At 54.2% G+C, this 25,262-nt stretch overlaps 11 protein-coding genes across 11 annotated transcripts; 5 read left to right on the top strand and 6 right to left on the bottom strand.

Moving 5' to 3' along the window:
- Positions 1-477: 477 nt before the first annotated feature.
- VTN31DRAFT_5563 (uncharacterized protein) lies at positions 478-2,737 on the top strand (the record flags this gene model as incomplete). Its single annotated transcript, XM_069406076.1, has 3 exons — positions 478-936; positions 1,001-1,295; positions 1,353-2,737. The coding sequence occupies 3 exons, from the start codon at positions 478-480 to the stop codon at positions 2,735-2,737; spliced, it is 2,139 nt and encodes a 712-aa protein (XP_069259720.1).
- Positions 2,738-4,157: 1,420 nt separating this feature from the next.
- On the top strand, positions 4,158-6,345 carry VTN31DRAFT_5562 (uncharacterized protein; the record flags this gene model as incomplete). Its single annotated transcript, XM_069406075.1, has 3 exons — positions 4,158-4,271; positions 4,356-6,223; positions 6,276-6,345. The coding sequence occupies 3 exons, from the start codon at positions 4,158-4,160 to the stop codon at positions 6,343-6,345; spliced, it is 2,052 nt and encodes a 683-aa protein (XP_069259719.1).
- A 1,097-nt stretch (positions 6,346-7,442) lies between these two features.
- Positions 7,443-8,471, top strand: VTN31DRAFT_5561 (uncharacterized protein; the record flags this gene model as incomplete). The annotated part of the gene is made up of 1 exon (XM_069406074.1): positions 7,443-8,471. The coding sequence occupies one exon, from the start codon at positions 7,443-7,445 to the stop codon at positions 8,469-8,471; it is 1,029 nt and encodes a 342-aa protein (XP_069259718.1).
- Positions 8,472-9,116: 645 nt separating this feature from the next.
- VTN31DRAFT_5560 (uncharacterized protein) lies at positions 9,117-10,434 on the top strand (the record flags this gene model as incomplete). The annotated part of the gene is made up of 5 exons (XM_069406073.1): positions 9,117-9,191; positions 9,244-9,271; positions 9,333-9,392; positions 9,454-9,495; positions 9,554-10,434. The coding sequence occupies 5 exons, from the start codon at positions 9,117-9,119 to the stop codon at positions 10,432-10,434; spliced, it is 1,086 nt and encodes a 361-aa protein (XP_069259717.1).
- Positions 10,435-11,690: 1,256 nt separating this feature from the next.
- VTN31DRAFT_5559 (uncharacterized protein) lies at positions 11,691-13,881 on the top strand (the record flags this gene model as incomplete). Its single annotated transcript, XM_069406071.1, has 3 exons — positions 11,691-12,417; positions 12,481-12,826; positions 12,894-13,881. The coding sequence occupies 3 exons, from the start codon at positions 11,691-11,693 to the stop codon at positions 13,879-13,881; spliced, it is 2,061 nt and encodes a 686-aa protein (XP_069259716.1).
- A 1,198-nt stretch (positions 13,882-15,079) lies between these two features.
- Positions 15,080-15,860, bottom strand: VTN31DRAFT_5558 (uncharacterized protein; the record flags this gene model as incomplete). The annotated part of the gene is made up of 3 exons (XM_069406070.1): positions 15,080-15,161; positions 15,248-15,636; positions 15,717-15,860. The coding sequence occupies 3 exons, from the start codon at positions 15,858-15,860 to the stop codon at positions 15,080-15,082; spliced, it is 615 nt and encodes a 204-aa protein (XP_069259715.1).
- Positions 15,861-16,398: 538 nt separating this feature from the next.
- VTN31DRAFT_5557 (uncharacterized protein) lies at positions 16,399-16,860 on the bottom strand (the record flags this gene model as incomplete). Its single annotated transcript, XM_069406069.1, has 1 exon — positions 16,399-16,860. The coding sequence occupies one exon, from the start codon at positions 16,858-16,860 to the stop codon at positions 16,399-16,401; it is 462 nt and encodes a 153-aa protein (XP_069259714.1).
- Positions 16,861-19,248: 2,388 nt separating this feature from the next.
- VTN31DRAFT_5556 (uncharacterized protein) lies at positions 19,249-20,244 on the bottom strand (the record flags this gene model as incomplete). Its single annotated transcript, XM_069406068.1, has 4 exons — positions 19,249-19,335; positions 19,405-19,594; positions 20,048-20,094; positions 20,197-20,244. The coding sequence occupies 4 exons, from the start codon at positions 20,242-20,244 to the stop codon at positions 19,249-19,251; spliced, it is 372 nt and encodes a 123-aa protein (XP_069259713.1).
- Positions 20,245-20,729: 485 nt separating this feature from the next.
- VTN31DRAFT_5555 (uncharacterized protein) lies at positions 20,730-21,404 on the bottom strand (the record flags this gene model as incomplete). Its single annotated transcript, XM_069406067.1, has 1 exon — positions 20,730-21,404. One exon carries the CDS (start codon positions 21,402-21,404, stop codon positions 20,730-20,732), a length of 675 nt encoding a protein of 224 aa, XP_069259712.1.
- Positions 21,405-21,708: 304 nt separating this feature from the next.
- VTN31DRAFT_5554 (uncharacterized protein) lies at positions 21,709-22,253 on the bottom strand (the record flags this gene model as incomplete). The annotated part of the gene is made up of 2 exons (XM_069406066.1): positions 21,709-22,068; positions 22,134-22,253. 2 exons carry the CDS (start codon positions 22,251-22,253, stop codon positions 21,709-21,711), a joined length of 480 nt encoding a protein of 159 aa, XP_069259711.1.
- Positions 22,254-23,167: 914 nt separating this feature from the next.
- VTN31DRAFT_5553 (uncharacterized protein) lies at positions 23,168-24,485 on the bottom strand (the record flags this gene model as incomplete). Its single annotated transcript, XM_069406065.1, has 2 exons — positions 23,168-23,462; positions 24,424-24,485. The coding sequence occupies 2 exons, from the start codon at positions 24,483-24,485 to the stop codon at positions 23,168-23,170; spliced, it is 357 nt and encodes a 118-aa protein (XP_069259710.1).
- Between the last annotated feature and the right edge of the window lie 777 nt (positions 24,486-25,262).

The raw sequence follows: 25,262 nt of genomic DNA, 5'->3' as shown, positions 1-25,262 counted from the left end.
CCTGGCTTTGCTCTCTCCCGCCGCTTGCACATCTCTGCAGGTCCAGAATCCAGATTGGTCAAGAGACCAGCAAGCGAGTGGAAGCGACAAATCAGAACCCCTTCCCTGGGCGGCCGGTCTTGGCCTCGTGTTGGGCGGTCAGAAGAATTCTTGGCCCGGTCTTGTCGTCCACTCCGCGGTCTGGGCTTTTTGGCGGGTTGAACCTTTTGGACCCCTTTGGTCCTCTCTGCTGGTGGGAATTTCTGTTGTTCACTTGGATTCCTCCCCTTTTCTTCCCCCGGATTTTTTTCCCCTTTCTCCCGAACCCTCTCTCCCCATCTTCTTTCTCCCTTTCACCTCTCATTCCGCCTGTGATTCTTAGTTTTGCATTGCCTGCGCGTCATTCACGGTGATTGTGCACCCTTTCTCTGCGGTCTCTGACCAAGCATCCGCCGCCCCGGATACCAAGACTACAAACCTTCGTTGTGTCTTGGCAGCATGTCTGACCCTTCGGGCTCAACCCCAAGCACTACTGCTGCTCCTTCTCATACCGATGTCGCCGCAGCGACGACGGCCGGCCAGCCTCCGGCTCCCATCGCCGCGGCTGTGAGCCCGGCAGCGCCCCCCGCGGTGCCCGCCCACCAGCAGCAATCGCAACCGCAGCAGCAGGCGCAGGCGCAGGCGCAGCCGCCGCCGCCGCCGCAACAACAACAGCAGCAGCAGCAGCAGCAGCAACAACAACAACAACAGCAGCAACAACAGCCATATCCAGCTCTGCCGCAGACTCAGGCCACCGACCCGTCGGCTCAGGTCACCGCGACCGCCGCCGCCGCGGTCGCCGCGGTCGGGAATCAGACCACCCAGAATAATGGCTCTTCCAATGAGCAACCCAACGAGGAGCTCGCCTGTATGTGGCAGGGTTGCAACGAGAAGTTGCCGAACGCCGCGGTGCTTTACGTATGTGCTTGCAACAGCAACAACAGTCTCGCCGTGTCCTGTGGCAGACGACTGACTCTTGTAGGAACACGTGTGCGAGAAACATGTCGGGCGCAAGTCGACCAACAACCTGAACCTCGTCTGCCATTGGGGGAATTGCCGCACTACCACGGTCAAGCGTGACCATATCACTTCACATATTCGCGTCCATGTCCCGCTCAAGCCTCACAAATGTGATCTCTGCGGCAAGGCTTTCAAGAGACCCCAGGATCTGAAAAAGCATGTCAAAACGCATGCGGACGATTCCGTGTTGATGCGATCCCCGGAGCCCGGGAGAAACCAGGATGCTCCGTATGGCGGCATGATGAACAACCCCAAGGGTACGGGCACACCAGTGCCAGTCGAGATTTCCGGTTGGATTACTAACGTCGATGCAGGCTTCGCCCCGGGCCCCTACCCTCACTTTGAACAACCCAGCATGCCCGTTCATCCCGGCTATCACCAGCAGCCGCCCCCCCAGTACTACCAGGGCCAAGGGCCCCCGGGCTATGGGAATGTCTATTATTCGCTGAACCATGGCGGCGAAAACCAGGCCCCCTACGATGCGCGCAAGCGCGCGTATGATGCCGTCAACGATTTTTTCGGCGAGGCAAAGCGTCGCCAGTTTGACCCCACGTCGTACGCGGCCGTCGGCCAGCGTCTAAGTAGTCTGCAAGGCGTCCAGTTGCCGCTGGTCACCGGCCCCGTCTATCACCCCATGTCCGGTCCCGGCGGGACAGCCGTCAGCGGGGGGTATGGGCCCGCAGTCGCGGCACCTGTCTATCACCTGCCGCCCATGTCCAATGCGCGCACCAAGCAGGACCTGTTGGACCTGGACCGCATGCTGGACACCATCCACACCACGGTATACGAGAATGATGACCATGTCGCCGCCGCCGGCATCGCTCAGCCGGGCGCCACGTATATCACTCATCGCGTGCAAGGGTACGGCTCGACACCGGCACACTCGTCGGCGCCAATCCAGCTGCCGCCTAGCCATGCTACGGCCTCGGCCACCACGGCCGCTTCATCAGCGCCTCTTGCTGCGACTGCCGCGACCACCACGACAACAGCTCAATCGCCGGCCAGCGCGACGACTCCGGTCTTGACTCCTCCTTCCAGCGCGCAGTCGCACACCTCTGGTCGCTCGCCCGGCTCGTTCTCACAGCGCGTCTCTCCGCCGCAGAGTGACGGGCCCATGTACCCGCGCCTTCCGGCGACGAACGGGCAAGACGGCGCCTACGCGGGCGCCGCGCCCCCGTCGACGCTGAGCGGAAGCTACGAAAATGAGGAGAACCGCCGTCGCTACACTGGCGGGAATCTGATGCGCGCTCGTCCAGACAATTACCCTCCTCCCTTGGATGACCGGACGCGGACGCCAACGGCCAGCAAAGAAGCGGCGAATGCTCCGGATCAAATCTCCAGCAACGTCATCGATCCGGCGCTGCAGGCGAGCTCCACCGCGCCGGATTCTGAGGCGGCCCGTCGGGCCGCCCAACAGGCGGCAGACGTGGCGGTCAAGCGCGCCGAGGAGCAGTGGCTGGAGAATGTGCGCATCCTGGAGCATCTCCGCGAGTACGTCAAGGGCCGACTCGCGCGTGGTGAATATGAGGAGGATCCGCCGGAGCAGAAGCCGGCTCGAGAGGATTCGGCGCCGCAGTCGAACCGCATGGAGGGCATTGAGTCAAACCCTGTCCAGCCGCAGGGGGACAACCAAGCGTCCTCGAATGGTCTCTATCCGACGTTGAAGGTTGAGGATGATGCAGATACGAAGATGGAGTGATGGGCGATTGATTTTACACTCTCCTCTTGCATTTTTTTTTTTTCTCGTTGTTGTCGTTTTCGGCCACCATCTTTCGGTCCTGCCATCTACATACTCTTGTCCAACTCTGCCCTTTTTGTCACGGTCATGGCTTATGGACGGGCGTGGGACTTGTCAGGCGCTTCGTGATGGTTGCTGATTTGTTGTCAGCGCGTGCGGTTGGATTGATGTGATCTACAGTAGTCTTCCCATCGTGGTATACGGAGCAGGAGCAATACCCATGATTGATCTGTTTGCAGTATACATCTACACACACTTTTTTCCAGTAAACACTCGGTAACTAAGGGGTAGTAATGTACTTGGGCCATGTCTCGGGATGACGTTGTATGGTGTCAGACTTGTCCACCTGCTTGTTTGCGACAGTCTTCTGGATTCTCAGACAGGGAAGCCGATCGCTGTTTTCGTCAATTCATCAACTTCAACCTGATTTTTCCGAATTCTGTCCGTTCTCATCTGGTATGATCTTCTTCGTACTGGGAAAGAGGAATATCCCCTCTTTCATAGTAGTACTTGTAGGTACATACTTCCTTCCTCCCTCGGCTCCCCCTCCCCCCGCGGTCTTTCGACCTCTTTCCATCCTCTCCCTGATTACTTCAACCCTCCACTTTTGGGACTCTGAACCACTCACTCGGTTCCTCGAGGATTCCCCAGATTGGTCGAACCATAACCCCGATCGGTGGCCAAGTGGTGGCGAGTTTCCCAGAAGAGCCTGTCAGGTTCCTCAGACTTTCCGTTTTGACTGGTCCAGCGGCCGCTTTTGATTTGCCAGTTGCCGTTCCATGGGCCTTGCTGTTTCCAGTAACGAAATTGTAAGTAAAAAAAAGCATGCCCTTTCCACACGCGTCCAAGTCTGCCATTCGCCATTCGTCATGATAGGGTGAATCGTGAACCTATGTTTTTTTTTTTTTCTCCTCTTATTCTCGTTCCAATTTGGCAATTCTCGCGCAAGAACTGGTGAAATCGTCGGTCTTTTTTATTATCGATTTATTTTGATTTTTTGATTTTTTTTTTCCTCGTTACTTTTCCTCCCCAGTTTGTTTATCACTTGACCTCAATTCTCGACCTTTCCCAAAATCATAAATTCCAACGCGCCGCGCCCTCTAAACGAAAAGGAACAAAACACGCTATTCGGCCTGTTCGCGCCGCAATCTGCGTCGCTCGGTCGCTCCTATTGGACTAACTCTCCTAGGTAAAAAACGTCACTTATCCCAGTTCCACCTTGCGTTCTTCGAATTCCCGCAGAAAACCCACAACAAAGACGCCAACCCCCTCGAAATAACACCCTCCTCGACACCACCGAGTCTGGGAATCGCGCTTCGTCGTCTGTTGTCGCCATCGGGACTGTCCACGCTTCGTGATCGCGACGGACTTGGCCGCAACAATGCCGCCTTCCAGTCGCCGTCGCACGCGACGCCGCGATCCCCAACTGGAAGACACCACCGACGCGGACGGCCCCGACTCGTCCCCCAGCCGTCCGTCAAACAAACGACGCCGGGTAAGTGTGCGCTTTAATCCTGTGGAGTTTTTGCTCGCGACATGTTCGATGTGACGGCAAGGCTGATGGACAAAACCCCTCCAGATCGAATCGCAATCGCACGCGTCGGCCGCCCATCGAGTCAAGACACCCGAGTCGGACCCCGACGAACCCGACCAATCCTCGCCGGAAAACGATGCCTCGGCCAGCCAGGATCTCGTCGACGCCGTCATCGCGTCGCTCAACGTGTCGCAGGAGGAGGTGAACGTCGCCCGGGAGCACTCCAACGCCAAGACCGAGAACAAGCAGAGCGTCCGTGCCTATGCGAAGATCGCCGGCCGAGACTGGACGTATTATGTCAAGACGTTGCATGTGAACATTGGTCGCCCGCCTGACCGCGAGCAGAAGCTCGATGAGCAGTCGAGCCCCGTCACCATCGCCGCTCGCGCCCTGCCGGAGATCCACATCGACCTTGGCCCGAGCAAGTTCGTGTCGCGTCTGCATGCCGAGATTGCTTTCGATAGCGAGGAGACGGGCGCGTGGGTCATCCGCGTCAACGGCCGCAATGGCGTGCGGGTGAACAATGTCATGCTCAAGCGGGGGTCGGAGTCGGTGCTGAACTGCGGCGATATCATTGAAATTGCCAACACGCAAATGATCTTCGTCACCCCGGACAAGCCGCCAAGCATTCATCCGGCTTTCATCGAGCGGGCGCAGCGCATGGCCAACGGCGAACCCGCTTGGGATTACGCGCGCCATGGTCACCCTGCACACCATCACCGCAAACAGTCCTCGGCGCCGACGCCGCAGCGAACCGCTCGACGACAGGCGACCCCGCCTCCGCGGACGCCGGAGGCGGCGGGGTCGAGGCCCGGTTCGAAGCAGTCTCCACTCTACAATCGGGGCATGATGATGGAGAGCACCGAGGAGATCGATTACAGTCACGACTCGGCCAAGGACCTCAAGCCACCGTACAGCTACGCGACGATGATCGCACAGGCGATCTTCTCGAGCGAAGAGGAAATGCTGACCCTGAGCAACATCTACCGGTGGATCATGGACAAGTATGCATTCTACCGTCATGCGCAGACCGGCTGGCAGAACTCGATCCGACACAATCTCTCTCTTAACAAGGCGTTTCAGAAAGTTCCGCGTCGGACGGACGAGCCCGGCAAGGGGATGAAGTGGCGGATCGCACCGGAGCATCGGCAGGAGTATTTGAAGAAGTATCTGCGCAAGACCAACTCGTCCGCGCCGTCGTCGCCGGCCGCTCGCGGATCGCCAACATCATCGCGCAAGAGCACCAATGGACGGACAGCCGGCTCCTCTCTGGCGCCCAAGACGTCTTCTCCGCAGGCGGCATCGACAACGGCGACGGCAACCTCACCGACGTACAATTCGTTCTCAGTAGCACCGGTCGGGGCTTACACTCCGGAGCGAGGATCACGGGCCGGACCCGGCGGCGCCGAGCGAGCCGAGAACCGTACGGAAAACAACACGAATAACAACGACCAGACGCCTCTGCCAACGCGGACGCAGCAGGATTCTGGCACTCAAAACCGAGCATACGGACTTTCGGACAACGCCGCGGGATCTCCGCCGGTGCTGTCGTCGTCATACTACGACGAGGGCCAATCGTCGATGATCACACCGGCGCCGCAGAGACAACAGCCGCGGCTGCCGCCGCCGAGCACGGCGCAGATCCCGTCCAAGTTCATGCCGATGAGTTCGCCGGCGCAGTTCTGGAAGTTTGCGGACATGGGCAGCACCCCCGCGCGGCTGGTGCCGGACATGAGTCCTCTGAAGGGGGATGGCCTGATGCCGAGCAGCAGCCCGCCACCGCCGAACCTGGGAAGTCCTAGCAAGAGTAACCAGTCGGTACCTCAGATAAAGCGGGAGGACCTGGATGGGGAGAACTCGGATCGTCGTGACCTTGATGAGGATGGAGAAGAGGAGGGCTTCGACTTGGCCAGGTACGCAGCAAGTCAGGAATTTGTTCTCGTCGCAAGCCGCTAACCCGAGTAGGGGATTCCAACCAATCGGGTCTTATCATCGCCAGTTGAGCAATGCCGCACGGGCGGGTGCGACGTCTTGAAAAACACATTCTCAAAGATTGCATTACCGGAAGGAGTGGTGCATGGATGGCGAGGAGTACTTGTTTTTTTTTTTTTTTTATTCACCGGCGTTGTTGATCAGATCTCGGCGCATACGGGAAGTCTTTTGAACGGGGACATGTATGGAATATCACGGATCAAGTGGATTGATTGTTTGGCATTGCTTTACTGGATGTAGAATTATCATCGAATCGTCAGACTGGTACCATTCAACAGCAACGAGTTATGGCTGACTATCCTTTCGAGAGGTTGCTATCCCATATCATTGCATGGAATGGATCATCACTCTTCTGATCACCCCGAGTCATGCCCATTAATCATCATAGTACATAATATTCTGGCGTTCTTGCGCTCGGTTCAACTCCATGAGCCGGTTTCGGCAAACAAGGCTCCTGCTCGGCCGAATTCAGCCCGAATTGGCGCGAAGCATGTCGTGTCTGCCGCGAGCGCAGCCAGCAGATCGGACATCCGACGACTGCCAGCAGTCAGGCAAAGCTAGGTCGAATCCATCGATTTCTCGATGGGTCGTGTCTGATCTCGATGCGCCACCGTCATGCATCTGGGCGTTCATGCGTCCGGTACCTTACAGTAATTCCTGCAGATTCGTGTGGGTCTGGCTCTAATTCAAAAGGTTCTTCCGTGTTTAAAATGAATCATGACAGCGTCTGGAGAGTGTTTCAATGCTAACTTGATATATTTCTCAGAAGATATCTTGTCTGTTCATGTTGATGCAGGAGTAGGTATGTACTGTAGAAGATTACTAGAGAGCCTCTTGTTCCGCACGGCGAAAATGACCCGTCGGGTCGTCGGCTTTGTCCGTTATCCTCCCGGCCTGCCCCACTCTGCCCGATCGAACTTTCTAACGGATGCGCCTGATTGGTGGATCTGGTCATTCTCACCCAATCATCTGCAGCATCTTCGGAAATTTTTGGAGACCCCGGTTCGGCATTCGTTCCGAAGGACGGAGTATATACATATACATAGTACAGTACGATGTATACTGTCCTCCATGTCCTGTATATCTAAGTACACAAGGTCCCCCATACACAAGCAGAATAACTGTGATTCGGAAGTGGAAATGACCCAACGAACCCCCCTTCGCCCCGGCGTCTACTGCCCAACCGTGACCTTCTTCCACCCGGACACGGAGGAGCTTGACACCCCGACCATCCGCAAGCATGCCGTGCGTCTTGCCCGCGCGGGCGTGGTCGGCATCGTCGCCATGGGCTCCAACGGCGAGGCCGTGCACCTGACCCGTGCCGAGCGCCAGACCGTTATCCGCGAGACACGCGCCGCGCTCGACGACGCGGGCTTCCGCAACGTCCCCGTCATCGCTGGAGCCAGTGACCAGAGCGTGCGTGGTAGCGTCGAACTCGCCCGGGAGGCCGCCGCTGCTGGCGCAGAGTACGTGCTCGTTCTGCCGCCGAGTTACTATCGGTACGCGGTGGGCAGCGAGGACGCGCTGTATGATTTCTTCACCGGCGTGGCGGAGGGCTCTCCGCTGCCGGTGATCATCTACAATTATCCGGGTGTCGTTGCCGGGATCGATATGGATTCGGATCTCATCATTCGCATCTCGCAGCATCCCAACATCGTCGGGACGAAGTTTACCTGTGCGAATACAGGCAAGTTGACCCGTGTGGCTCGTGCCTTGCGCGCAATCACCCCGCCGTCGCCATTCCCGCTCAACGATCAGCAACAACCATCGCCGCATCATCCCGCCAAGGCCGCGGCCAACCATCCCTACGTCGCCTTCGGCGGCATCGCCGACTTTACCCTCCAGTGCCTGATCTCCGGCGGCTCGGCCACCATCGTCGGCACCGCAAACGTCGCCCCACGCACGTGCGTGCAGGTGTTTAACCTGTGGAGTGCCGGCAAACTCGCCGAGGCGTACCAGTTGCAGAAGATCCTCGCCGACGGTGACGGTGCGCTCAGCAAGGTGCTCATTCCCGGGACCAAGCAGGTGCTGCAGGCGTTCTTTGGCTACGGGGGTTACCCACGCCCGCCTCTCCGTCGCTTGGACGACGCCGCAGTCCAGGAGCTCCGGGATAAACTGCAGGAGATGATGGCGGTGGAGAATAGTCTGCCGGATTTTGCTGCAAGTTGAGTTCTAGATGTACATAGGCTTGGTCAACATTGAATCGACGTTGCTGTGATGGTGTGACTTATGGCGGGTATAGGCGGATGTTTCCTTTTCCGACGGGTAAAAGCGGGCACAGCAAGAACAAACCTTCTTTTTCTCAGTCTGGCGGAGGTTCAAGTCCCACTAACGTTCGTGGGACGACGATTCGATATCAAAGAATCGAGAACGAGATTTCCATTTCAGCAGTCTAGACAATCCTATATTCCATTCCGCTTCGCGGATCCTGCCGCGTCCACAAGCGACTGGCCGCCTGGCCGGACCAGTCCACTCCGAGTCTCCGCCGGCCACTCCGCTGCTCGGCTTCCATCCACCCGGCGAGATCTCCGGCGCAATCACCGATCATCCCCTTTCCCTGCAGGCCGTGCAGAAAGTATCGTGATCCACTACCAAGACCTTCTGGAGTAGGTTCTAGTATATTGCCGCCCCGCCTCTCGGTTCCCCCTCCACCGTCATGAATCCCCTCCAATCCTCGGGCAAAGTTTTCTCTCTCCCTGCGGGGAAGTGTCTCGACAAGGGGTATTTAAGACCGAGACAAGGAACTCGTCTGTTGGGAGGATGTAACCGTCAAATTTCTCTCCCCTTCGCGCTTGAGGATTACATCGTAGCAAGATGCCGTACCCCGACGAAGCAACCGGTTTCATGGTCGATGGACCGGAAACCTGGACCACTTTCCACAAGCGCTCGGTACGGCTCGCGCCGTGTTTGTCGTGGTGGCGACGCTAACAGAAATGAACAGTTCAAGTTGAAGCCGTTTGAAGACCACGGTAACGTTCCAAGTTGCCACGGAAATACTTTGTGTGTGGTCGGTTGTCTGACAACCTACAGACGTCGATATCCAAGTCGAGGCATGCGGCATCTGCGGTAGCGATGTTCACACCATCAGCGGTATGAACGAGGCAGAATGTTTCGCGGACAAAACATTCTCACTGACAATGTGACTCCGCAGGCGGCTGGGGTAGCCAGAACTTTCCGCTCTGCGTCGGTCATGGTAGGTGTCTTTCCCCGTTAGCCATCCATCCCAATGGACGGTGACTAACGACTGGCAGAAATCATTGGCAAAGCTGTCCGAGTCGGCCCCAAGGTGACCACCGTCAAGGTCGGCCAGCGGGTCGGCGTCGGCGCGCAGGTGTACTCGTGCGGCGAGTGCAAGCAGTGCAAGAACGACAACGAAACCTACTGCCCCAACATCATCATGAACACGTACGGCTCCAAGTGGCCCAACACCGGCATCGTCAGCCAGGGCGGCTACTCGTCGCACGTCCGGGCCCATGAGTTTTGGGTGTTCCCCATCCCGGACAAGCTCGACACCAAGTCCGCGGCCCCGATGCTCTGCGCGGGTATCACCGCGTTCTCGCCCCTGGTGCGCAACGGCGCCGGCCCGGGCAAGAAGGTCGGCATCGTCGGCATGGGTGGCATCGGCCACTTGGGGGTCATGTTCGCCAAGGCCCTCGGCGCTGAAACCTGGGCCATCTCGCGCACGCGGGCCAAGGAGGCCGACGCGCGCAAGCTCGGCGCAGATGGGTTCATCGCCACCTGCGAGGAAGGCTGGGAGAAGGAGCACCGCTTCTCCTTCGACCTGATCGTCAACTGCGCCAACTCCTCCAAGAACTTCGACCTGACCAAGTACCTCTCCGTCATGGACGTCCACGGCCGATGGGTCAGCGTCGGTCTGCCCGAGGAGGAAGGTCAGACCATCAAGGCCCAGAACCTGATCGCCAACGGCGTCCTGATCGGCGCCAGCCACCTCGGCAGCCGCCGCGAGATGCTGCAGATGCTTGAGCTGGCCGCCGAGAAGGGCCTCAAGACGTGGGTCGAGGAGGTCCCGATCAACGAGGAAAACCTCAAGCAGGCGATGCTGCGGATGAAGAAGGGCGATGTTCGGTATCGGTTCACGCTGACAGAGTATGACAAGGCGTTTGGCAATTGAACCAGTACAGTAGTATAACATGACGATGCATAAAAAGCGATGATTATAAATTGATAAAGTTAACTCCGTATTGTTAAAAAAGCCATCCGGAAAATTAATTGAATCATATCATGCAAGGTACGCAACGTCTGCAAGGTACCCGGCTTCAATCTGGGACCGATTGGTTCTCACCCAGGGTCCTCCCATCTTACGTTTCTTGTCGATCTTGGATCGAATTGTGGTCAATCATTGCATCTGATCGTACATCATCTGCTGGAAGGATTGGCCAAAGTCTGAAGGCACTGTCGTCGTAGTTGATGGGCAAATTGCAGTTCACTCTGAGAGTAAACTAGCACTAGGTACTATCCCTACTACCTTGCAGAGGCCAGCTGCGGCTTTGCAGATCTGACCATGTTGGACGGCAGAAAGTTGGAAATACAGCCCTCTCCAAGATGGAGGCCGCAAAACAACTGCCTAGGTACATTACTCCGTCGTTGCTTGCTCAAAGCCTGAATCTTGCCTTGTCTCATTGCCGTCCTATGTAGGCAATTGTACTTATGAGTAGGTTAATGCCAAGACCAATGAACTGCAAATCTCCGCAAGCCATCAGACTAAACCATGAATGGTAACTTACCCCAGGGGCAATCACATGCAACGGATGCACGTGATTTGGAAAAAAAAATCTCCAATCGACAGTGACAAAGGAAGATTGAAGAGGAGAGGATGCGACGATTCTTGATGAGAAAAAAGAGGACATGTTTCGAATCGTCATGTTGGCAGACTCCCTGAATCTCTGATTTGGCAAACCGTGCATTGGTCTGGGCCAAGCGAGAGCGGTCAATGAACTCGCCACCGACGTGTTTTGCCTTGGCCCTGTTGTCAGTTGAGTTGTAGATTTTTTTTTTTTAAACTTCAACTTTTGCTCGCCTCTGGCTTCAGAGTAAACAGCGTCGCTCGTTTTGCCTGTCTTTTCTCTAACTTTTCTCTTGTAGTTACTCCTCTCTCAGTCTATCCCTGTGATTTCCTCTGTTTTGAAGAGAGTCGTTGGGCAATTTTGGGATAGTACTATGAATTCATCCTAGTTTCCGCGGTGCCGCTTCCTGAAACTCGCCTGCTGCTCAGCAGCCCGGCCCCTTGCGTCTTGGTAATATTGATCTCCTCGATGTTGACGCCTTACGTCCGCTCATTACGATCTCCGGTCTTCCGATTCGGTGTATTTACGGATTACTTCTTCCCAAGCTGGGAGGTTGTGAGCTTCAACCCGGAATAGAACAACCATGTCCTCCGAACACACATCACACCGTCCGGCGAGGCGCCGGCCCTCGATGCTGTTTCGTGTTCGCCCGAGAACTGCCACGGCTGGGGAGTTGTTGGAAGATACGCCTGCTGCGTGGTCCGAGTTACGGCGAGACCCAAGCAATCGCACCTACACCGAGGACTATACCCATACCGAACCGGTTCTGGAAGAGACTGGCGCGTTTCCGGAACCTGTCGTGAAGCATCGCCCGACGAAGAGCTTCTCCAACATTCGCCATGGTGTCGATGGGTTGCGGGCCCTCGGTCATCGGCTGTCGGTGTCCATTCTCAAGAAGTCGTCCAGGGGTAATCTTCATCATTCGCACGAGGCACAGGAGCATGGAGATTATGGCCCATCGCTCGAAGCGGACGCACCGCAGCGCTTGCAGGGTGGTTCGAGGATACGTTCCAGTATCAATCGTCGACCCTCGCTGTCCGCCCTGCAGAATCTCTGTGCTCCCCTGACGGGTGTTGGCAAGGCTGCTCCTATAATGGGTCTCGGTCCTCCGGTTGTTGATTTTTCCTCGGGTTCGGCCGCCCGAGCAGCCACTGCGGCTCAGAACGAATTGTTCAATGCCGAGCGCGTATCGTCTCGCACGGACTCCAAGTTCTATGATCGGCCCGAACGCGATTCGGAGAGTGGAATTGGAATCGATCTTCGCGAGCGTTCGGATTCCTCTGACGCGGACCTGGCTGTGGTTCGTACGGGTACGTCATCTTCTAGGTCCATGTTGGTAGACCGAAATGGGGAGCTAACCCCCAGCCGTTCAGATCCTGTGGTCTTCTTTCCCCCTGAAATCATGGCACAAATCTTGTCATATCTCGACCCCGAGTCCCTCATGCGGACCGAAGCAGTGTCACGCGCATGGCACAAGGCCGCATCCTCACGCCATGTTTGGAGACATGTCTATCGTCGAGAATTTGGGTCCAGAGTACCCCCATCGAAAGCACAGTCCAAAGTCCACTCGGCGGGTTTGGGTAAAACCGTGCCGAATCAGGATTGGAAGAGAATATTTTTGATCCGCCAGGCTCTGGAGCGTCGATGGAGAGACGGAAAGGCAGCTGCCATCTACCTTCAGGGCCACACAGACAGTGTCTACTGCGTCCAATTCGACGAGTGCGTAGCCCGTAGTGTTGATGTCGTCGCCAAACCGTACTAACCTTTTTTTTTTTTCGTCCTGCAGGAAGAAGATCATCACAGGGTCCCGTGATCGGACAATCCGGATTTGGGACGCGCATTACCCCTGGCCATGTCTCAAGATCATCGGTGCCAATCCGAATGATGGGCCGAGCAGCGGCCCGGGAACCGTCCCAGCGACCGCCATCACTCCGCCGGCCAGTGGCAGCGCACCGATGCTGGCGATTTGCCCGCAGGTTCAGGGCCCATCCGACGTGGCCAGCTGCGCTCCGCGATCACCCGAGTATCATAACGCGTCGATTCTATGCTTGCAATACGACGATGAGATCATGGTTACTGGGTCTTCGGACCACACGTGCATTGTTTGGGATGTGAAGGACGACTATAAACCAATCCGACGCTTGGTTGGCCACAAAGCCGGCGTTCTGGATGTGTGCTTTGATGACCGATACATTGTCTCGTGTTCCAAGGACACGACGATCTGCGTCTGGGACCGACACACCGGCGAACTGGTCAAGAAACTGCTGGGCCATCGCGGGCCCGTGAACGCAGTCCAGCTGCGCGGTGACCTCGTCGTGTCCGCCAGCGGCGACGGGATCGCCAAGCTGTGGAACATCACCTCCGGGCTTTGCATTCGCGAATTCTCCGGCCGAGACCGTGGCCTCGCCTGCGTCGAGTTCAGCGACGACGCGCGCACCATCCTGGCCGGGGGCAACGACCAGGTCATCTACCAGTTCGACGCCAACACGGGCGAGCTGATCGGCGAGCTCAAGGGCCACAGCGGACTCGTCCGCTCTCTCTACCTGGACAGCATCAACCGACGGATCGTCAGTGGTAGCTACGACATGAGCGTCAAAGTCTTCGACGCCGATACGGGAGAGCTGACCATCGACCTTCCCGGCTGGACCACGAGCTGGATGCTCAGCGCAAAGTCGGACTACCGGCGGATCGTGGCCACCAGCCAGGACTCGCGGACGGTGATTATGGATTTTGGATATGGGCTTGACGGCATCGAGTTGTTGGAAGAGGCGTAACAGGTACTGTACTATTGTCTTCTTTTTTGACTTGACATTGGGATGCATATAGAGTAGCGGCTGACTGGCGTGCCGCTTTTTTTTTTTTTCCTAGTTGGAACATATTTGCGTGGTCATCTGGTGCTGTTTTGATTGATCGAGTTACTTCCGGAGCTGCTTTTGTTTATAGAAAGCCATCGTATCTTAGAGCCTCGAGACTAGAGTCTAGAGAATACACATTCGGTACAGCCACCGACTTCAAGACATTTCATTTCCTCTCCCGTAACTCGGCAAATCTTTGACAATGTGCCTCACCCTGTCAAAGTTGAAAGGTGAAACCAGGGTAACGGGATACTGTCTTACTCTTGACTACTCGTACTCCTGTCGTATTCAACGGACAAGTTCAAGAAGTGAACCGCTCACTCTCCTGCATGGCAAGAGAAAGGCTTCGCGAAAGAAAGATCGGGCAAGAAATCCGGATTGAAGAACCAGAGTTGCGCGCCATCGTCGCTAGCCAGGCCAAACACCTCGCGGTCGCCAAAGACCTGCATATCAGAGGGCCGAAAGATGCCACCAAGCTAAATAAGTCCTCCTCAGAGTTTGGTGGGCGGGGGCCCAACAACTTGCGAGCGCTGACTTCCCGTGTGTCCAGTTGGTACGGGTGTACAGTTGCCACACCGGTGGCCGCGTTGTGGACCGCAATCCCTTTCTGCTGATATGCCCAGCGGTAGGAGATGTCCGGGACGAGAGAGGTGCAGCGGCCTGGAAAGACACTGCAATTATCGGCTCGGGGCAGACGATCCATCGAACACTCAGCCGACCAATGGCATAGTCATATGTGAGGAGCATTGAAGTATGGCGATCGCCCAGGCCCAACCCCGTTACTGTCTTGTGGCCGTAGGTGCTCCGCCAGCGGTTGTTTTGTCGGTAGATTTCGCCCCTGTACACTTCATGATCCGCCGGCAAGAGAGGAAAGGTTTTCCTGTCGAACTGCTCCCCGGTGGTCAACGTCCATTTGGTCTGCTGCACTAACGCCGGATGTTCGTCCCAGTTGATCTCGAATGTCACCAGCACGTCTTCGTCTGCGTCCAAGTGCCAGGAATGTACATGGGTGTCGAGGGAGAAGGAGCCAATTGTTTGGACCCGATCTCTCCGCGGGTCCCAAACCCAGATGGAGAAGGGATACTGACGGGCGGGAATTATAACCACATTGTCTTTTTCAATGGACAGATGGGAAATAGTCTGAGGATACCGCTGCTCTGCCCGCTTCTCTGACGTGTGTATATCCCACGCTACCGACTCTGCCAGCGATAATCAGAGTAGGTGGTAGTTTGCTGTGTTAGCCGACAAGGACAAATCAATAGAGGCAAGGCAAGCAATCTCTTACCCGTCAGCCGAGACAATGATAAGATAGCGATCGGACAGTCTGAAGCAACCGAGAGGCTCTCCGCCGCCATTGCTCCAGATCGATTTCTGTCCCGTCTCGAGATCTAGAATCACGACCTTGTCCCGGTCGTCATCAGGTATATGGTAGCACAATCGGCGTGAATGGTACGCGATCACGCCGGACCTTTCCATCAGACCATCTGGCCAGGGAAGAAAGACTTTCTTGACCGGCCGAGCAGATTGCAGATTATGAAACCATCGGAAGTGGCGTATCACATCGGCGGTCGCGACATTCGTGATGGGCTCCATTCCCAGTGCCTCAAGCGTTTGGGGCAGAACACTTCTGGTAATTTCATCGCACGAGAAGATCGCGCGCCATCGTTTGGAGACCTATCGAACTGTCAGAGATCACGGTCAATGATTCCTCTCTTCTTGAATACTATCGACAAATAAGCAATGGTAGTTCGCACCCTCTGGTTCCGGACAATGTCGGCCTCATCGAGAGATCGCACGACCTGAATCACAAGCTCGAGCGGCAATGAACCGACAATGTCATAACAGCGCTTCACACGCTGGCCTCGACCTGCCGGCGCTTTTCCGTATTTTTGCTCCATTCCTCCTTTCGCAATCACGCTTTGGCTTGCATGCAATCTGAGCTGTCGGTTAGTTAGGAGGCTCTCCTAAGTCACGAGTCGAACAAAGTACGCGCTGGGGATGGCGAGCAGGATTTTCGATCGTACCGAATGAATTTCTCGTTGAATCAAAGATCTATATCTCTGACGACAATAATGCAGAGTTCACCTGAAACGGTTCATGATAGATATGTCCGTGAAGTTTGGTGTTCTGGATGTTCAATGTTTTGTTTACCTTGAGCAGCGCAAGGGAGCCGAACTGGAATTGGATGGCTGAACAACCGGGAACTACCTACCCAATTAAAAGCCTTACAGTACCTATCTGGGTGGAGAGTCGGCTAGGGTAACCTCGTGGCGACCACCGGCGGCGATGCCCGACGTGCTGGTGGTTGAAGATTGTCCGAGTTTCACGACTGGCCTACAAGAATCGACCCTCCGTACGAACACGTAAGTAGTACTACCTCTTGTTCGAGTACTGTACATTCAACCAACGAAATGACTTGAGTCTATTCGACACAAATTATCCACTTTCCTCCGCCGCAAGAAAAGGCTCCGTGCCCGGAATGTCGGGGGCGAAGTCGGGATTGAAAAACCAGAGTTGTAAGCCGTCCTGGCTTGGAAGGCCGAGCAGCTCACTATCGCCAAAAGGCATCATAACGGGGGCGACCTTTTTCCAAACCGACCCGTCCCTGCCTAAGGACGGGGGCTGGCGGGCACTCAAGGTGAAGATGCTGCGGTTGATGATTTCCCGGGCGTCCAGCCGGTACGGATGCATAGTCGTCGTTCCCGCCGCGACGTCGTGGACAGCAATCTCTCCAGGTTCATGTTCCCAGCAATAGACGATGTCCCGAGCAAGAGGAGCAGCTAAAAGGCTACTGTACGGGACGGGTTTGGTAAAGTCGACCAATCGAAGACTTAACTGATCAACGGCATGGTCGTATGTGACGAGCATCACGAAGCCCCTGTGAATCCTCAATCCCATCACTGTCTTGTGGCCGAAGTTGCGACGCCAAGTTTCACTCAATTGGCTATATCTGTCCACAGACACGCGACGACCCACAAGCGAGAAGCGGAATTTTTTGCAGTCGAGTTGTTGCCCGCCGCTCAACGTCCATTTGATGAGGTTGAGCTTGATCTGTTGCACCTATGGCGGATTTATGTCACAGTCGGTCTCGAGTGTCACCAGCACGTTCTTGTCTGTATCCACGTGCAACAAGTGCACATTCTCGGGTCTGTAAAAGGAGCCAATCGCCAGTACCCGATCCGTGCGCAGATCCCAAGCCCAGATGGGGAGAAATCGCTTGATAGCGACATCCGGAATGACTACCAAAACGTCCCCTTCAAGAACGATACGGTAGATAAGGTCAGGAAACCATTCTTCCACCCACCTCAGTGGGTGGAGGTCCCACGCTCCTATGACTCTGGCCAGCATCAATTAGAGTTCTTTGTTTGCTTATATTCGGCGCTGACAACGGCAAAGAAATCTCTTACCCGTCATCCGAGGCCATGACAAGGTAGCGATCAGACAACCCGAGGAACGAGAGTGGCTCTCCAGCCTCATTGTCCCAGATTGATTTCTTTCCGGTCTGGAGATCTACTATTGCAATCTTGCTCCCGTCCTTGCCATCTATGATGTAGCATATGTTGCGCGAATGGTAAGCGATTAAACCACGCCTGGGTTGTCCCAGCTCATCTTGAACCCAAGGGAAAAAGACTTTTTTGACTGGCCGAGCGAGCTGCAAATTATGTACCATTGGATATAGGTCGTCGCGTCGGCGGTGGCAACTGTCGTGGTCTCCTTGCCTAGTTCCTCAAGCGTTCGAGACAAAGCATTCCTCATGATTAGATCGCACGTGAAGATCACTTGCCATTGTTTGGAGACCTAGGTTTTGTCAAGAAAAAAAAAAAAAAAAAAAAGAACCAATGACTTTGAACATCGACAACGGAGCAACAGTAGTTCGTACCCTCCGGCTCCGGATAATGTCAGCTCCATCAAGATACTGCGCAAGCTCAACCACGAGTTCGAGCGGCAAAGAACCGACAATGTCAAAGTGTCTACGCTGGTCTCGACCTGCCGCAATTGCATGTCCGCGTTGCTCCTCCATTCCTCCTTTCGCAATCGCTCTTCGCTCGCATGCAACCTGGGCTGCGATTGGTCACGTTCCCGCGTCGAATTGAGGATTGATTTCGGACGCACGCGCTGATGAAGGAGAACAAGAGAGCTTTCAAGCAGAGGATCCCTTCAGCGAAACTCGATCAGGTGCTCTGCGAGATCAAATCTCCGATAGAGGTCTTTTCGACAGTACCAACAATACTCCGTAATGAATCAAAGTGAACTTGAAAGGGCTCATAATATCTCGGAGTCCTTTTCTAGCAACGACCTACGAGTAAAAAGTATGGAGAACGGAGTCGGCCAGGCCCACGAAAGTACTGGCTCCGTAGGCACTACTGAAATAATTTAGTTAGATATTAATCTTTTGGAGGTGATTGCTAATGTTGCTGTACGATTAGGTTAACCTAGTAACTTGAGGATTTTCTGAATCTCTTGTCATCTTGCGTCAAGGTCCAAAGTATCATCATACGAACGTAGGCGGTCGCTTCAGAGCTGCACCAGCAAACAGGACATCCCGACTAGTCCAGAGGCCACACACAATAGATTGCACCTCGCCCCTGACTCGTCCCAAACTTCGTACAAAGTGATCTTCAGGTAAGTAAGCAAGTAGTTTTCCTAGTTAGCACTAACCATGAGTACTCCGTAGTTAACCAAAACTGGGCGGCTGATCTGCCAAATGGCCGGCACCTAGGTTATCCACTTCATGTGTGGGTCCTACTTGGTTAGGTTATGCACGGAGTACTACTTGTACAGTCAAACCTGGCTATGGTTAACGATTACCTATGGGTTTAAACGATACTTATTCTGGTTACGGCGATTTTTTTTGGTGCCCGGATTGATTCCCCCATACAATTTGAGCATAGGTTATATAGTTCACGATACATACGATATCGTTACGACTTTGGCCAATATGTGCCGACAAAGGCAATTCAAGGAGCAGAAAGCCTCTTACCCGATGACTGAAATCGTAACAAGATAGTGATCAGACGCCCTGATATATTGGAGGTCCGCCGAGGTCATGGACTATGATCGATTTTTTTTTTTCAGTCTCGATGTCAAACATTCTGACCTTGTCCCAGTCGTCGTCATGTACAATGCGGTACAAACGGCGCGAATGGTATACGAGATGAGAGCGTCTTGACAGTGATCCATCTGGCCAAGGGGACAAAGACTTTCTTGATTGGCCGAACAGACTGTAAGTTATGTGGCCATCGGAAGTGGCCCATAGCGTCGGCAGCTGCAACATCTGTGATAGTATCAATGCCCAATGCCGCAAGGCGTTTGTGGAAGAACGCTCCTGATGACTCCATTGCAAGAAATTATCGCTCGCCATCGCTTGGAAACCTAGATATTGTCAGGAATCAGGATCAATGGCTCTGAACCTCGACATGAGCAACTCATCCTCGTACGTACCCTCTGGCTCCGGACGATATCGACCTCGTCTAAATATTCCACAACGTGAATCACAAGCTCGAGAGGCAAAGAACCGACGATGTCGTAGCGCTTATGTTGGCCTCGACCTGCCGCAAGCGCATCATGACGTCTGCATTCTTCCTCCATCCCTCCTTTCAGTCCACTAGAAGCAGTCCTGCTCGCGTGCACTCTGAGCTGCAATTAGTCAAATCAACACGTCTGACCGATGCATTGGTTCAGACATGTCCGATGACGAGGGTGGGCTGATTTTCGAATTTATTGGGGGCTTGGACGAGTCGAGGATCTGTGTCTCTGCGGACAACACGGATCACTATCAAATTCCTCGTATAAAGTCCCAGTGAAAGTCTGAACAGTTCCCTTCGTCATTCCCAACGGCGGCAGCTCTCTTTCCGAAACAATCTCAATCAGTAATTGGCACCCTCCTGTTGCTTCTCAAAAGACAGAGCCTCGGGAGGGAAGAATCATGGCATTCGGACCGGAGCTAACTGAGCATCTCATGGATTCTGAAGAGTGAAGACACATCCGGCATCAACTTTCGAGACTCCAAATTGAACCGGGGAACCGAATATTCTGACCAATTTCTGGTCGTCCCGTTGAGAGTTGAAACACCTCAGTTACTAACCTTAACTCGTCCATGTTCGTATTTCGTAGTGATAGAAGTACTCCGCACTAGTAGTTGGTTTTTAGTGGTCAAAATTCCAGTAGTTCGTCCATAATCTCGTCGTACATTGACTAGTACGGGCTGGTGGGGGATGCTTTGACGTTGCTTACTAGGTCTGCAGGCTCCGCTACGAGAACGGATCCCCCGTCCATGTTCATGATGACTGTTGAATCAACTGGTCAAATAACTGGGCTCGATTTCGCGGGCCGTTCATCCTCCTGCATGGCAAGGAAGGGATCCGTGAGAGGGAGATCTGGCAACGCACATCAATGCCGAAGTTGCCAACTCTTTCTAGGCAGAATCCGAACCCAGATAGAAATGGGCTCCCAGGCATAGGGAATTATGATCACTTTGTCCTTTTCGATGGTAACGCCGTGATGAGACTGAGCAGGAGCATGCAAGTCTGGAAGATTACTACTTCTCTACGACAGTCTAAACCTCCAATGAGAGGATGTAGCTGAGATTTGGTATTCGCAGTATATTGCGAATGTCATTTTGCACCAGCGAACCGGACACCCATTTAAGAACATTCATGCAAATCTCCTTGGTTACTACCTACCTTAGGTACCTAGAGGTTGATAACGAATCCTCGGCAGTCTACACGTTCCGTCTCTCGTGCTGTACATCCGAGCGCCAAGCAGTTCTATTTCGCAACATCATCTCTTCCCTTCATGGAAAGAAAAGGCTCCGCGAAAGAGAGATCGGGAGTGAAATCGGGATTGAAGAACCAGAGCTGTGTACCGTCGTCGCTAGCCAAGCCAAACATCTCATTGTCGCCAAAGGGCAGCAGGAAAGAGGCCAGGATCTGAGTAACGTTCGGCGAACGAGATGCTGGAGGCCGGCGGGCACTCAACAACTTCCGGGCGCTGACTTCTCGGGTGTCCAGCTGATACGGGTGCACGGTCGTCATACCCGTGGCAGTGTCGGAGACTGCGATCCCCTCGCATCCAGGCGCCCAGCGGTAGAAAATGCGCGGCGCGAGAGGGACGCGGGGTCCTGGCATGCCAAAGTCGTTGATGGGGTCAGCACAATTGATCCATCGGACGCTTAGCCGGTCAACGGCATGGTTGTACGCGAGGAGCATCACGACATCAGCATTTTTAAGGTTCAACTGGGCCATTGTCTTGCGGCCGTAAGTGCGATGCCATGCTGGGAGTATGTCTTTCCCGGCCACGGGACGACCCCCCAGCGAGAGGGGAAATCTTTTGCAGTCAAGCCGCTCTCCGCCGGTCAACGACCATTTAGTCTGCTGTACCAATGGCGGCTGTTCGTTCCAATTGATCTCAAATACCACCAGCACGTCCTCGTCCGCATCCATGTGCCAGAAATGCACATCGTCAGGATTGAAGGAGCCGATTGTCTTGACTTGATCCGTACCCAGATCCCACACCCAGATGGGAAGGGACTCCTTCAAGGAAAAGGGGAGTAAAATCACTTTGTCCTTATCGAGGGTAATGCTGGAGATAACCCCAGGAGAGCGTTTTCCTGACCACCTCTGTGACGTGTGTATGTCCCACGCTATAATGGATCTGCCAACATCAGTGTTTGCCGTGCTAGACGAAGCCAATGAGAACAGATCACCTCCCCACCCTCTCCCCCTTACCTAGTATTGTGCGTGATCACTACAAAATAGCGATCAGACAGCTCGACGTGGGCTTTCCAGCATCACTGGTCCAGATTGATCTCTTTTCGGCCTCGAGATCTAGCATAGCGACCTTGGTACAGCCATCCTTCTGTATGACGTAGCACAGACGGCGCGAATGGTACGCGAGCCGATAGGGCGCTTCCATCGATCCATCTGGCCATGGGAGAAAGACTTTCTTGATGGCAAACCGCAGATTATGCAGCCACTGAAAATGGCTTATCGCGTTGGCGGTGGCGACATCCGTGGTCTCCTCCATCCCCAGTGCTGCCAGTGTTCGGGGCAGAACACTCCTGATGATATCATCGCACGAGAAAATTTCCCGCCATCGTTTGGAAACCTACACGCTGTCAGCAATGAGGACAAATCGGACTTTGAGCGTCGACTGATGAGAAGTGATCTCACCCTCTGGCTCCGGACAATGTCGGCCTCATCTAGATGTTCCACGATCTGGAAGACAAGCTCAAGAGGAAGGGCCGACAATGTCATAGTATTCATGCAGGTCTCGACCTGCCACGAGCGCATTGTTGGGGTCCTGCTTCATTGTCCCTTTCTTAAATTCATGCAACCTGAGTTGCAGTTAGCCACGTTCCCGTTAAATCGAAGCATTGCTAGTTTAAACGTACGCGCTGATGAAGGCGAACAAGTGTCCACGATCTTTATAGTAAAACTGGACAACTATTCGAACGATACTTTGTTATCTACGTACTTAGCTGGGGAGCTTTTCGATTGCACTCATTGAGCGTCGAGTTGAGAATCATTCTGCCGACAAGGATTTATAGATCGTAAATCACACTGTTTCGTATCCTACTACATACAACTGAAGACCGAACAATCATCAAACTCCCTTGGTTTTTCCGAGCAGCCGAGCAGGAGTACAGTTGTGGGACGACAACATTTCACGTCCTCGTATCGTCCTCTGCCCTAGCAGTCTAGCATAACCCAATCTTTGTAGGCGATACGTCATTGGCCAGTTCATGTTGATCTTCATTCAAGGACAAAATCCAGAGAAGAGACGATCACCGGACCGTCACAGAACTTGTATGACATCTGGATTGACAAGTACGCCAATTCTGAAGCATTCTGCACGTCTAGGCTAATCATCTTGCATCGAATTTATAGTATTGCCTGCAGCCTATGAAACCTGCACCAGAGCACCCGTCAGTCTGGACGATCACCAGAAATGACCAGGCTAATCCATAGTATCCTGCACTTCGTAGGTGACTCGTAACTTGCCCATACTCGTAAGTATTCCATAGCAATCTTTACGAGTACTACACCTAGATACGTCGAAGTAGTGTGTGGAGATCAATGATGGTCCAGTTTGCTGGTACAGACGGTGACAGTAGTCTTGATGTCGTCTCCTCAGAGTCCGGCCTGTGTACCCGTACTTGGACTCTACATCAAGCCAGCCGAATGGTTGGCTTCGACTTAGCGAGTTATCCACTCCTTTCCATAGCAAGAAAAGGCACCACACCTTCGATGCCGAGCTCGGAAAAGGGATCGAAGAACCAGAGCTGTATGCCGTCCACGCCAACCAGGCCAAACGCCTCACGGTCGCTAAAGGGCACACTGAGAAGGCCCCTGAGCTCATCCTCGCTTTGCACCCGACGCGAGGGCGGGGGCAGGCGAGCACCTAACAAATAGCTGATGCGAACTTCTCGCGAGTCCCGCTGGTACGGGTATACAGTTACCGTACCCCTGGCGGTGCTGAAGACAGCAATTTTCCCGAGGCTGAGGTAGCCAGCGGGAGAAGATGTCCAAGGGAAGAGAGCCGCAAGAGCCCGGCATGACAAGGTTGATGGGCTCGGCACAGTTGATACATATGACACTCAGCCGATCAACGGCATAGTCGTACTTGAGGACCACCGTAGCATGGGTTATCTTCAATTCTCAACTCGGATCTTGTCTTCCGGCCATAGGTGCGATGCAATGGTGGGTAGGTATCCCTCCTGGACACATGACGATCCGCCGTAGAGAGGGGGAAAGTCTTGCGGTCAAGCAGTTCTTCGCTGGTCAATGCCCATTTTGTCCGCTGCACTAATGGCGGATGCTTGTCCTGGTTGATCTGGAATATCACCAGCACGTTCTCGTCTGCACCCAAGTGCCAGAAATGCACATCGGTGGGGTTGGACAACGAGCCAATCGTCTGGTTCGATTCGTACTCGGATCCCAAACCCAGATGAGGACAGTCCCGTCTGGGAAAAAGGGGAACGCCAAAGGGAGGAGGGTGTGTGTCTGAGTTAGGGTCAATGTCTGGGGGAGATGGTATAATGACCGACTTGTCCTTCTCAAGTGTAACTTTGTGGATAAGAAGCGGATAAGGATACAGTTTTCTAATCCGCGCCTAGATTCCATGCCTTGACGACTCTGCCAACATTTGTTAGCGTTTGCGGCGTTGAAAACCACCGACAAGAACGAATCACCCCGTTACGTGTTCACCGTGATCGCAACCAGCTAGTCAGAAGACAGCCTGAGCTGTTCTATACGAAGCCCAGGATCACAGGCCAATATCGTTTTCTCTCCATATTCGAGATCCATTACTGCGACCTTGTCCGTCTCGTCGTCATGTATTGCGTAGCAAAGTCGGCGTGAATGGTACTGGAATTCCTCGGCGTGCTCGAGCATCGAGTTATCTGTCCATGGGAGAAAGAACTCCTGAGCAGACTGCAAACCATGTAGCCATTGAATATACTTCATTGCGTCGAACTCATCGTCGTCATCGTCGTCATCCTCCATGCCTACTGCCCCCAGCATTTGATGGCAAACATCCCTGATGATTGATCACAGGCAAGATAGTGTGCCATCGTTTGCAAACCTACACACTGTCAGGGACCAGAACTAACGATTTTGAGGATCGACACGGTGTCGTGATAACACGTACCCTTTGGCTCCGGGCAATGTCAAATCCATCTCGATAACCCACGACTGGATTGCGAGCTCCAGAGGCAAAGAACCGACAATGTCATAATACTCATGCTAACCTCGGCCTGCCTCAGGATAGTTTCTGTAATCTGCCTCCATCCCTGCTTTCGCAATTGCTCCGGCTCTCTGCGCGCATGCAGTTTGAGCTGCAGATAGTCACGCTTCAAGTCGGATCGGATCCAAGTAGCCTAGTATTCGTTCTAACCTCCAGGCATTCGTTTCGTAAAGCCAAAGCATGCAGTCCACTTGATTGCCGGCAGCTACACCTACCTACCACAAGTACAAAGTCCTCCAGAGACACAATGCATGCATGCATCAATACTCGGTCCCGTAATCATACTTCCATGTCGGCAAGGGTCGTTGAAAGCGAACGGGAAAAGCGTATGACTAAGCATTCAGATCCTCCCTCCACGGTTCGGCGCGGATCTGCAGCGGTGATTGGACCATGGATTTTGGCGCTTGGCAATTTGTACTGTTTTTGTTGCGTCCAAACAAACCTGCACAGTTCAACTGGGCTTTTTCCTTCAATTGCTTTGGACCATCCTGTGATTCCCTGGAGCACTGGTAACTGTTCTCAACTGTTAAATACTTCTCTCGGCGCTGACATCT

This window comes from Thermomyces dupontii, assembly GCF_041956625.1.
Source record: "Thermomyces dupontii strain NRRL 2155 unplaced genomic scaffold VTN31scaffold_5, whole genome shotgun sequence".
Lineage (NCBI taxonomy): Eukaryota > Fungi > Ascomycota > Eurotiomycetes > Eurotiales > Trichocomaceae > Thermomyces > Thermomyces dupontii.
Note: the sequence above shows the minus strand (reverse complement) of the source record. Positions and strands in the feature narration are given on the sequence as shown.